This window comes from Talpa occidentalis, unplaced genomic scaffold (assembly GCF_014898055.3).
Source record: "Talpa occidentalis isolate TD23 unplaced genomic scaffold, MPIMG_talOcc4v2.1 talOcc4.13, whole genome shotgun sequence".
NCBI classification, from domain to species: domain Eukaryota; kingdom Metazoa; phylum Chordata; class Mammalia; order Eulipotyphla; family Talpidae; genus Talpa; species Talpa occidentalis.
Genome location: NW_023601322.1, coordinates 49,368,320 through 49,381,441, shown reverse-complemented (window position 1 = coordinate 49,381,441; position 13,122 = coordinate 49,368,320). Strand labels below are relative to the sequence as shown.

General features: G+C 32.9%; 1 protein-coding gene across 3 annotated transcripts in view; it reads left to right on the top strand.

Annotated features, from left to right (window-relative positions):
* Positions 1-13,122, top strand: part of PPP4R1 (protein phosphatase 4 regulatory subunit 1) — a 67,633-nt gene that overhangs the window by 29,510 nt on the left and 25,001 nt on the right. For all 3 annotated transcript variants that reach the window (XM_037508841.2, XM_037508840.2, XM_037508842.2), the window contains 3 exons: positions 282-440; positions 3,434-3,561; positions 9,835-10,361. In XM_037508841.2, the coding sequence (XP_037364738.1) occupies positions 282-440; positions 3,434-3,561; positions 9,835-10,361 (814 nt within the window). The remainder of the gene's footprint in view (positions 1-281; positions 441-3,433; positions 3,562-9,834; positions 10,362-13,122) is intronic.

The window sequence follows — 13,122 nt, the reverse complement described above, 5'->3', positions numbered from 1 at the left end:
TGTCTGAAACCATCTGTTATGCAAAATAATAAAGTTTTACATACAAGCTGTTGGATGACATTTAAGTCGTATTTGTTAGTGTTTTTGCTTTTCTGTAGTCCATAGTTTTAGGAATTGGATGTGATTTATTTAAAATTATTGCATGTTAATACTAAACAGGTGTTCTACATTTCGTCAAGAAAATAGAATGTTTTAAAACACTGTGAAAGTAGAAATTGAAATAGGAGTACCCAAAGGAAATCAACCTTCCTGACTAACAAAATACTCTCTTCCTTGTGAAGCTGCCCAGATTTTTCCAACTTTGTTCTGATAATGTTTGGGGAGTTCGGAAGGCGTGTGCTGAATGCTTCATGGCAGTTTCATGTGCAACATGTCAAGAAATCCGACGAACTAAATTATCAGCACTATTTATTAATTTGATCAGTGATCCTTCACGTTGGGTAAAGTTTTGTTTAATTATTTTTATAAAATAATTTTACAGTAAATTGGATTTTTATTTCATAATTTAAGAGATAATTTATAGTTTAAGATGTTAATACCTTTAGGAGTAGATACATTGCACCTTTTTCTTAACTTGACAAAATTTCTGTGCAAATATAATGTTCATTCTATTATTGTGATGTCATTTATTGATTTTCAGATGTAGATCAAACCTTCAATCCCTGGGACATCTCATTTGCCACAGTATAATAAATCTTTGTATGTTGCTGATTTAGTTTGCTAGTTTTTTTGTTAAGGGTTTTTATATCCAGAGTATAAATAGCCCTATAAATGGAACTGAGAAGTGTTCCCTCCTGCAAGTTTTAGGAAAATTCATAAAGAATTGTTATTCTCTCTTAAAGATTTAGTAGAATTCAGCAGGGAATTCTACTGAGACTGGGCTTTACTTAGTGGGTAGTTCTTTTATTACTAATTTAAATCTTCATTTGTTGCAGGGCTATTTAGATTATTCAGTTTCATTAGTTTATTTCTTTAAAGGAATTTGTCCATTTCATCTAAGTTTATGACCTAGTTTGTTGATGTATGGCTCATATGTATTATTTATAATCTTTTTATGTCTGTAAGGTTAGTAGTGATGTCCTTTTTTATGGTTCTAGTAATTTGAGTCTTGTCGCTTATTTCCTGGCCAGTCTGCTAAAGGTTTGTTCATTTTGTTGATTTTTTTAACGCTTTTGGTTTCTTGATTTTCTTCATATTTCTTTCATTTCATTAATTTCTACTTTATTAATATATATTTTTACATATTAACATGTATGTAATTTTTACCCTATTATATTCTCTGATCTGCTTGTTTTCAGTACTCTTTGCTCTTTTTTTCCCCTGGTGTCTTGAGGTGGTGAAAGGTTAGATAATTAACTTGAGATCTGTTTTCTTTGAATTACCATTGGCCTGTACCCCAGTTCTTGTATGCGTAAATAAATAAATCTTTAAAAAAAAATTTCTTTTCCAGTTTTTTCATTTTTTCTTATATTTCAATTTTTTTTAATTGCATGGACATTGGTTTACAACACTGTGCATGTTTTAGGAGTACAGGTCTTATCTCTTCATATATTGCTGTACCACACCCGCCACTGAAATACTAGTAACTCCACCACTATCCTCTGGGCCCCCTCTGCTCATTGCTCACACACAGACACAGCCCTGCCCCCAAACTCAGTTTTACATTCAATTCCAGGGTTTGTTTTTATTTCCTGTCCCTTTGCTTTTTTTCCACATATGAGTGAAAGCATATTTTTCTTTTTCCTTCTGACTTAACATAATCCTGTCCATTTCCATCCATGTTGCTCCAAGAAGCAGGATTCTCCTTTTTTCTTTCTTTTCCTTTTTAGTATAGTTGTGAATCTATACATCTTTCTAATCCACTCATCCATTGTCTCTTTATCTTGGCTGAAATAGTGCTGCAGTGAACACAGAAGTGCATGTCTTTATATTAGTGTTTTTATATTCTTCGGATAGACACCTAGAAGTGAAATTGTTGGATCTAATGGTAGATGGTAGATCTATTTTTAATATTTTGAGAATTTGCCATACTGCTTTCCATAGAAGCTGTACCAGTTTACATTCCTTTCAGAGAGAATACAGTGGCTCTTATTTCTCCATGGTCTTGCCAACACTTGTTTTGTTTTTAGTCTTTTTTTCCACAAGTGTTAGGTGATATTTCTTTGTGGTTTTGATTTGCATATCCCTGATAATATGTGATGATGAGCATTTTTTCATCTGCCCTTTGGCTATCTTTATGTCTTCTTTGGACTAGCATCTACACAGCTCTCCTGTCCATTTTTCGATTGGATTATTTGCTTTTTGTTCTTTTGACTTGAATAAGTTGAATAAGTTCTTTATGAATTCTGATATTAACCTCTTGTGTGATGTAGGACATGCAGATATTTTCTCCCATCCCAGTATATGTCTTTTTGTTTCAATGATACTGTATTTCCCTTTGCAGAAACCTTTCAGTTTGTTGGAATCCTGTTTGTAACTGACTTTTACCTTAAAGAATTCCTTTAACATTTATCAGGTGTGTCTGCTCAAAACAGATTCTCAAATTGTTTATCTGGGACTATATTTGTTTTCATTTTTAGAAGGTGACTTTGCTAGGTGTAGGATTTCAAGGTTAATAGTGATTTTCTTTGAGCTCTCTAAATATTACCTATTCTATCTTGCCACCTCTGTTGAGAAGTCAGAGATTTTATCTTACTGGGGTTCCCTTATAACTGATGTGTCACATTCCTTGTGCTGACTTAAGGATTTTCTTTTTGCTTTTTACTCTTATCATTTTTACTATGATGTGTTTTTAAATTTATTTTATCCTACTTGAGACTGTTTGCTTCTTGGATGTGTATTTCGGTTATTTTTTAAAATAACACAGGAATATGGTATAAAGTAAAATTCTGAAACCTCCTTTTCAACCTGTTTCATTGATAACAGTATATATTTTTCCAGATTTTTGTACAATGTATTTTATTAATATTGTATTTCTAATGAGTACATGCATAGTTGTGGTATGTCTGTTTTGCTTCCATGTAAAGAACAAATTATAGTTTTTCTATCTGAAAACATTAAATGTATTTATCATGTTTTGTTGACTTTGTTGATTTACATTTTCCCTCTGACAGTCTTAGTTTTCTTCATTATTTTTGTTACTGAGACTACCACAGGACTATGTTTAGTTTTGTTCTGTGCAGATGTTTTATAGGCTCCTATATTCACATTGTCATGGTTTAAACACTCAAGCCAGGATAAAAAAATTTTTGAAGTAACAGAGAAATCCTTTATAAAAATTTTAAATCCTAGCTGAAAAATGATCTCTAATTCTGAATGTGCGTTTCTTTAGAAAAATTTATTATTATCTAAACACAAATACTGGTATATGGAAAGTAGATTATTGATATTCCCTTATTTTTATGCTTTATTACTGTTCTTATTTTCTTCCTAGGTTCGCCAAGCAGCTTTTCAGTCTCTGGGACCTTTCATATCTACTTTTGCGAATCCATCTAGCTCAGGCCAGTATTTTAAAGAAGAAAGCAAGAGTTCAGAAGATGTGTCAGTAGAAGACAAAAATAGGTATAATTTGAAAGCATTACTTTCCAGTTTTACTACTTGTGAATGTTTTTTAATTTTACAATAATTCTTTTTGGAGAATTAATTTCTCATAAATATAAAAGTTGGTAAATTTTTAATAGTGTTTTATTTTAAATAAGTTGGTTGAATGTTTCTTCAGTTAGTTACATATGAAATGAGAAGCTTGATGCCTGGCACACGGAAACCTAGGAATGGTAGATTTAATCTTATTTTATTAAGTTCAATTAATAAATCATTTACCTAGTAAACCATCTGTTGACACAAAATACAAGGTAATGGTTATACAATGACTTTGGTTTGGTTTTTAAAGAATAAAATTTAATTTATGAGTGTTCACATTAGTATATAATGCATTTCTTACTATTTTTCTCTTCAGTTAATTTGTGAATCTTGGTTTCTTTGTTTTCAAAATGATGATTGCAATCTCTTAATTCAGGGGGAAAGTATTTTAATAATAAGCATCAGATTAGTGTACTTTTTTAGCTAGAATATCAATGTTAATTATATTAATCAGATAGGACAGCTACATTTTAAAAGAAAATGTAAAGAGGCAACTTTTTATTTTTGAACTTTTTTGCATTAAAGCATTTCACTCAAGTTTTAGTTTTTAAATTTTATTATTATATATACTCAGGGAAAAAAATGACTCAAATGAAAAAGCGATGGGAAGTATGCACAAACTCTTACAGTTATGCATTTGAAATAATTTAGTACGTTTCTGGAACATCGCTGCTAAAATGCTTGAGTTACCGTAGTGTCTTGTCCCTCCCTTGTCATGATGCTAATGGACATTTTCTTCTGTAGGTCTTGATACTGTGATATTTGCTTTCTTGGTGTTTTGATTTGGCAGTTCTTCCTTTCTTCTCTGCTGCCTTGTTTTACCTTTTTGCCCGTTCTCCTACTGTCCTGCTGAATAGCCAAACAAACCTGAGGTACTGTTTTTTGTAAAGGAAGAAAAATCACTCTAAACCTATCTTCCTAGCAAGCAAATTCTGTCAGTTCTTTTGAAAACAGCTGCTGCAAGGAGTTTGACAAAAATTATGGGGGTGGGGTGGATATGTTACCTGCTTTTCATTTTTTAAGTCACTCTACCTTTCCTACTATGTAATTGTACAAAGACTGTTATGTAACTGATTTATTTTTAAATCTCAAAAAAGTCTCGTAAGGGAAAATATGAATTTACAGAAAATTTTATAGGACAGGGATTAGCACACTTTCTGAAAAAGGCCAGATAATAAATATTTTTGATCTGTCAGAGTTACTTAACTGTGCTTTTGCAGTGTAAAAGCAGCCATAGACTGTACATAAAACAGATGGGCTTGGCTGTGTTCCAGTAAAACTTAATTGACAAAATGGTTGGTGTGGCTGTCATGGTAGTTAGTTTGCTGACTTTGGTGCTGTATGTTATAGGAAGAGCTATTTATAGGTAATTTAGTTTAAAAAAAGGAGCCTTAATTCCTCTTCCATTGTAATAAAGTATGTTTTAATGTCAAATCAGTACTATTTGTACCATTGGATTTTTCACTATATTTATTACTTTATTGGATTATGTTAATGTTCTGTACAGGGAGGAGAGGGATTTCCTGGCTAAGGAAGGATTGTGTTAAAAATTTTAAAAGCTTTTGTACAGTTAACATCCTAATTTCAAAAAGGGTAGTCCTATATTAATCTCAGAACCATTAATTTATTTGTACCCTCTTAAATTCTGCTTTGACTTTTGTTTTAAACTCTCTTAAAACTCTTTTGTTATTAAAGATTAAGTGGTTGTTTATGCAGAATTTAATTGAGCACCTACTATGAACCAGCTCCTATATAGAGAATTATAGAACTTGGTTCCTGTTTTTAAGGTTCTCTGTCTCCTTTAATTCAGACTTTTCATCAAATATTTTACAAAGCATTTTTTTCCTACAGAATATTTCTAATATTTATTCACTATGTGGTGTGTCAGATAATCCTGCAAACAATATCATTTAATACTCTTTGAAGTATTTATTGGTAATAAACCTCTGCCCTTATATACCAAATTTCTCTCGCCTTACACCAGGCTGTTAATGCATCTTTGAACGTTTAATAAAGGTTACCTCCAAAAACAGAGTTAAACATTCAAATGTGCGTTTTTTTAATTATATAAAATTATGTCTTGTTCATCAAACTCTGCTGATGTATTGTTTGCTGAGTATACTCTATTCTTCTGATTCTTCCTGCTTTCTGTTTGGGAAGCTATTTGGGTCATCAGTTTTGACAGTTTGCTATCTGTAGACTCATCGAATCTTTCCCTGACTGCTCCAGGAAAAAATATAAAACCTTTGTATCATTGCTATCACTAGCCTTGAAATAAGAGCACTAATTTTTAATTTTATCCTTTTAATTGTATTTGCATTATATATTACTCTGTAGCCTTAGTCCATCACATTTAGTAATCTAGCTTTTTAACCCTTGTATATACTAGCACCTTCACTGAATCTTTGTACATAGTTAGCACATAATAAATCTTAAATGGATTATTTCTAAGAAAATTAAGGATTTACTTAATTGAACCAGCTATGCCATTTTTTATTAGCTTAGAATAATGCTAGCTATATGAAAGTGAAATTGTTTGTTGTTAGTAAAAATTGGGAAGTATTTCAACTAATGTTAAAAACTTCACTTAGTGAATTCAGAGTACTTGAAAGATGTGTCTTAGAGAGTTTCTTTTCTTTCATCTCAGGATATGGTACTTCTTTAACCAGATCTTCCTTTGGTTATTTTCTCTTTGAAATACATGTACTTAATTTTCTAGCCACTCAGTGTCCAGTCAGGAACTTTTTGAAGATGTTAATTGTAAACTTATGTAAACACAAAAGGAAACTTATGGTTCTTTTTACAAGAAATTGCTGGGTTACCTCTTATTTTAACCTAGTCTCTTAGGAGATAGGACAGTTCTCTTGTTTTGCTTCTTTAAATTTTGAAAGAAGACTATCAGAAATTTGGAATTCAGCATCTTCTTTTTGCAGTTGATTGGTAGCCAGCTTTAGGAAAAATCACTAGAGAATTTAATTTTTGACTGTTTGAAGAAACTGTTACTCATACATGTAGTAATTCCTCCAAGAATCTAATACTAATGAAAACTTTTTTGTCTCTCTTGGTTATGTTTTTTAGCCTGTATTAGGGGTTTTAAGTTTAGACAAACTAATTTGATGTTTATTAGACAGACAAAATGACTTGGCCAGTCATTCTTCTGGGTTTTCTGTTTTCTTTTTTTGTTCCTGCTCAGAATATTAAAATTTAATCTTAATGCTTACGTGAAAATAGTGATCAAGAAAAAGAAACTTCAGCTTTTAGATTAACTTTCATACTAAATGGCTTTCTAATTGTGTTCTTTTTTGTGTATTTTAAATGGAAAGAGAACAAATGAAGTCTTAAAAATTATACCCATTTGCTTCCCATCCCCACCAAACAATAACTTGTTACTCTGATTTTTAAAATTTAGTTTGAATGGTTCAGAAAAATAGTAGATTTCCATATGCCCCCCCCATTCAGGTTTTCCAGTTGTTGATGCTTTACTATTTTTGCTTTTTTTCCCCTTGAATTTGTTGTGAATAAGTTTTAGACATCATACTTTTAGTTTTCTTAAATATTTTCCTGTATTTTCTCAAAATACAGACATTAATACATAACCACAGTCCAGTTGGCAAAATGAAGAAATTCTCATTGATACTATTATCTAGAGACTCTATTCAAATTTTACCAATTTTCCTATTCTTTAAAACAAAAGGTAAAAAGGATATATTTTTTACTAAGACAGAATGATTAGAGCTTATTAAATAAGTACATTCACTTATAGGAGGCACATTTATTTTGCACAGTAGCATTAGCTTCAAGAACTATTCTGGAGTGGATGAATCTTGTAGGTGATCTAGGCCAGTAGCTCAATTTTGTGAATAAAACTAAATGAGCACTCTGAGTCCTTAAAAGACAGAATTTTTTTATGTTGATGTAGTACTGGGACAAGAATCTCAGAACTGAAGTCCAGTTCTTTTACACTTGTCACAGAATTGTGTGTGCAAAATAAGTATTTTATAGTTACAAGAATGGAAGGGAAACTCCGGAATTTAAAATATTATCAAGGTATATTTTCACATGACATTTCTTTGTCTGTTTGAAAATTTTTTTAAATCACACACAGTTATTCATGCTGGTTTCCAAATTGTACATGTTGCAATCAGAAGGAATCAGAAGGAAGCTGATAATTTCATGTGAACACATGTGGTGGCTTGGTCTAACCTGGGCTATTACATAGGTGTTATGTCACCTTCCTTATAAACCTGGTTGATTTCATTTATTCTGTGTATTTAAAGGCACATAATATTTGAAGGGAGCACCTTTATTTTTTTTTTCTCCACACTCACCTTACAAATTTAACATACATTCACCCATTTCTTCATGTTTCTTAGAAAGGAGTTTCTTGAGCAAAAAGGAAAAAAAAGTTTACCCATTTAATCTGTCCACCTGTGTTTGGAGCACATACACTTTCATCTCAGAGAGACATTGATTATCATATTTCATTCCTATGTCAAATTTCTTTCACCTTTTCTGACCTCTTTCCTTGTGACCAAAAATATGCTTGCCCTTACCATTCTTTCATACAAGAAAAGATGCCTTTCACACTTTGTTGTGCCACACAGCTGTCATGTTTTTCTTTATCCACATTTGCCTCAGACCCATCTAAGGGCCTCATATGATAACTTCCAATTGTCACCAGTGTCCGACCAGTTCGCTATAGATATCACCATCTAGAATTTGACAGCTACCTAACTCAATATCTGAACCTGAACTTCTCACTTTCAGTTGGTGCTACCTGCATCTGTTCAGTTGTACTAGCCAGAAATTTGGAAAATCTCCCCAGATGCCCACTTTGTTTCTCATCTTCAGCATGCAACAAGTTAGCAAGTCTTACTGGTTTTGTCATCATTTAAATGTGGTCAGTTAATTTGTAGCACCGGAGACAATGCTGACATTCAGAAGGTCATCACTCTGACCTACTCTTCTGCTTCCTGCCTTACCTCCAACCTGTTTTCTGCAGTACATCCAGAATGGGCTTTCAAAAATAACACATCAAAAAATGTAATTGCCTTAATTCTTTATATCCTATAGCCCATATGATAAATTCCAGAGGGAGTTATCATCAAATACAATGGTTCCTGAAAAGTTTTCAGCCGTCATTTCTTTCTCTAGCCATAATAAATTCAGTACTATTTTCTGAATGTATTACACCTCTTCTATCACTCTTGCCTTTCATGTGCTGTTTTCTTCTTTGAATGCATTTTCTTCCACTTAGTCTCCTAAACATTTGTTTCTTCTAAATATGACTCGTTATTTTCTCTAAAGCCTTTAATTTCAGTTCCAATCTTCGCCGCCTGTATTTAGTGTGTATGGTTTTTTCTGTACTTAACCATTCTGTATGGCAATTACTTGCTTATAGGTTCATTTCTCCTTTGTGCTTCTAATTATAATCTCATGGGCAAGATCTGTATCTCGTCCACACATAAATCCTTAGTTCTGATTTTATCTCCTGGCTCCGAGTAGGTGCTCAATCCCTGTTTGTTAATGTTAAATTTAAATGAATCAAAAACAGAATAAACATCAAAACTCAATGTAGTGCTCTAGTTTAGATAATGGATGGTGTTAACCAGTGGACTTTTAATTTAGGGATCTGTCCTTATCGATTACTTCATGATTTCATTTTGGGAAACCCTTTAGGAGTAGAGCTGGAAAGTGGAAGAAATAATTTTATTCATACTTAGCAGACTTAATATATTTTTATGAGATAGTAAAAAAGGATCTTTTCTAATGCAGTGTAGTTTATTTATAATTAAGCAAATAGATCATAATTCTCAGATTTTCATTGTCATTGGAGCAAGAATGGCAATACAAATAACCCTGTCAATCAGATAACTTAAAAAATGTGTCCATCTTAAAATGCATTGGAGGAACTTATCTTCCTACTGTTTTTCTTTAGTTTTTTATTATTGAAATTAGTATGGTGTGTAGAATCCCAAAATTCTTAAATGTTACTTCCCCAACTAATATGTAATACTTTAATGATTGTATCTCTGAACACAGAGCAACTGACGGAAAGAAGCATTACTAGTAACACATAAATTATTGTCTATACAAACTGTAATTTTTAATATTGTCTAAATGCTTTCATTGATTTTTTTTCAGTAATTATTTTTATATTTTCATTCCCCCCCCTTCCCAATGAAACAATAAAAGGATCAGAGATCAAGAAACCCCAGAAGACGTACAAATCAGGCCAGAGGAGGATGTTCCTTCAGATCCTAGTATTAGTAATTCCAGTGTCAAACTGGAAAACACACTGGAAGATCGGGCTGAAACATCTAGGAAATCTCCAGGTGAAATGAGTGTTCCATTGGACAGCTCTTTACTTTGTACTTTGTCCTCAGAATCTCATCAGGAAGCAGCTAGTAATGAGAATGATAAAAAACCTGGTAACTGCAAATCTACATTACGGCCAGACGTTGGCACCAGTTCACAAGATTCAGCTGTCTTAGATCAGGAATTGTATAATTCCTTCCACTTCTGGAGGACTCCTCTTCCTGAAATAGATCTAGATATAGAGCTTGCTCAGGACTCTGAGAATAAACTCAGCCCAGAGAGACCAGAAGAAATACATGAAGTCACCATTCCAGGTTCTCCAAATGTCACTATGGCCACCAGAAGGGAACTTGAAGAAATGATAGAAAATCTAGAACCCCATATTGATGATCCAGATGTTAAAGGTATGGGAGATTCCATCAAATTCTTTATTCTAAAGCTGATATAAAATGTTATTTTCCCCCTAGAAAAATTGCTTTTTAAAAATTATGACTGTTGCCATCATGTTTTTTTTGTTATGTACTCATAAGTTGTGTTGATAAATGTGTTAAACTGATTTTTATGAAATTTCACTTAAGCTCATTAATCCATCATAAACAGATCTGTTGATTCACAAATCACTCTGAATTTTCACTAAAACAATGTTTTACGTTTGCAATGTTAAATCTTGACCCTTGCTTTAAATATTTTATTTTGGGTCTTATTTGTTTTTTTACAAATGGGTAGTGAATGTAGTTAATGTTTTTTAAACAAGAGCTATAGTCTATTAACAGACAATGGTAACTTCTCTTGTGGATTCTGATGTTTTAAGAGTTGTAAGAGTTGTAGTTGTTTGCAAGAGTCATTTTTATTTCCCAATTTGACCATTTCCCATTGGGTTATGTGTCACCTAGATTCTTTCCTTACGAATACCAGTCTTAAAACAAAAGGTTGACTCTGTTACATGTTGAAGTCCATGTGGCTGGAACCTGATGGAGATGTGATCTTTGTGTGCTTTGAAGACTACATGATGACGCCTATAACCATTTAGGGAAATACGAAATATTATTTAAAACAAAACAATTTTGAAAAATCTTACAAGTACAAGCTTTTAGATCTTGGGATTTTTTCCTTCCTTATTCCAGAAAACAAAAAGGTTTTACACTATCAGTTTGCTCTGTTAGGAAATACTCATATTTATTTTTATTTTTATTTTTTTAGAATTTCTTTTACTTTTATGCAAGAGCTGGGATATAGGCCAGAGGTGTGGGAGGGTGAGAGGATTCACCAGAGACAGAGCAGGGAGCAGAACAGGCAGACAACAGATATACAATGCTGAGGGGAGCAGCGGGCGCGACAGGAGAGGTCTGCCTCGCCCTGTGGGAATCTCCCTGCCCAGCTGGGAATCGAACCAGCGCTGCAGAGGCCTCGGACAGCTTCACAGCACTGTGGTCAACCCACTGCGCCTTGTGGGAGGCCAAAATACTCATTTTTAAAGCAGATATAGTGATATATTTCTAAAACTTACAAAGCTTTGTTGGGCCTCCCCAGGTGGCGCAGTGGTTGAGTGCTGGGCTGCGAAGCTGCCCGCAGCCTCTGCAGCACTGATTCAATCCCTGAGGCCATGGCGAGGGTCCCACATGGCGCGCAGACCTCTCCTGCCGCGCCCACTGCTCCCCTCAGCAGTGTATATCATCGGTCTGCCTGTTCTGTTCCCCGTTCTGGCTCTGGTAAATTCTCTCACCCACCCGTGCTTCTGACTGTCCCCAGTGCTTGTATAAATAAATAAAAAAATCTTTTAAAAAAAAAAAAAAAAAAACCATACAAAGCTTTGTTGTATTTAAACTTTTGAAATTGCATCAGTGGTTATCCAGTTAGCAGTTATCTTTATTTGACTTTAATTTATTATGAGATTTCCTTTTATAATTTTATACTTGGAGAAAAATGATTTAATTAAAAACTAAGTATATCCTTGATTGCTGAAAGTTTTTATTAAATTACAGATGATCAGTTTCACTTTTTTATCCTGTTTTGATTGTTTTGGGGATTATAATTTACATCAGTAAAATTTACCTTTTGAATGTATGATCCTGTGAGATTTGACAGGTACATTCAGTTGTATGTAACTCTTACCATAGTCAAGGTACACAATAGTTCCATCTCCATCATCCTCTAGCAACCACTGATGTTCTGTCAGAACCACTGTGTTCTGTCCCTATGATTTTTTGCCTTTTCCAGGATGCCATAAAAATAGAATCAAATGATATAAGATTGTTTGAATCTGACTTCTGTCACTTAATGTAATGTATATTTGAGACTTATACTTCTGTTCCATGTGGCTTCAATTCATCCTTTTTTATTATATTCTGAAACACAGGTAAGAACAGGGGACAGTATTTTCTCTACCCTTTTTTTAAATCTCAGTAGATTATTCCAGCCTGTGTTTGGTATTTTCGAAAGTTTTTAACAGCTTTCAGCTTTTTGTTTAAATAAGTATTATTTGTCAGATGGATTTTATTCAGTTGATCAAACCCTCGTAACTCATATTTTTCTTTTTCTTACACTCCGTTTTTCTTTACACTTTTTCTGATACCATTTTTATGAAAAAGAAAAATTGCTAGATAGGCTTTAATCCTATTCCAACAGATCTTGCTATCTTAGAGTACATGCTAGCTCTCTGACACATATTAGGCACTTAACGAATATTAATTAAAATGTATTTAAATGCCTTTTTTAAAAAATAAGCAAAAAAGTAACATGCATAGCTTATTTTTTCAAAAGACCTACGTGTGTACAAGTTTCAGGATACAACTTTTTGTTTCAGAAGATGTCTAATACTCTTCCACTTAAAAATATACTGTAAATTTACAGGTTGTACTTGAGAGATTTCAACACAAATACTATGTTGTGACTTAATCAGTTCTGTGTCTCAGTCAACTTTTACACCTGCTGTGATTTAAATCTATCATGTTCTTTCTATTCATAATTCTTTTACAACATATCCATTAATTGATTCATTCAGAACACTTAATGAGCACCTTGACTATGGACCAGATGCTCTTCTAAGCGCTAAATATATATTGGTAACAAATCATATAAAAATCATAGCTTCAAAGAAAGGTGAGATATGATGGCTATATGTACTATATGTACTGTATGTACTGTATGTGTGTATATATATATATA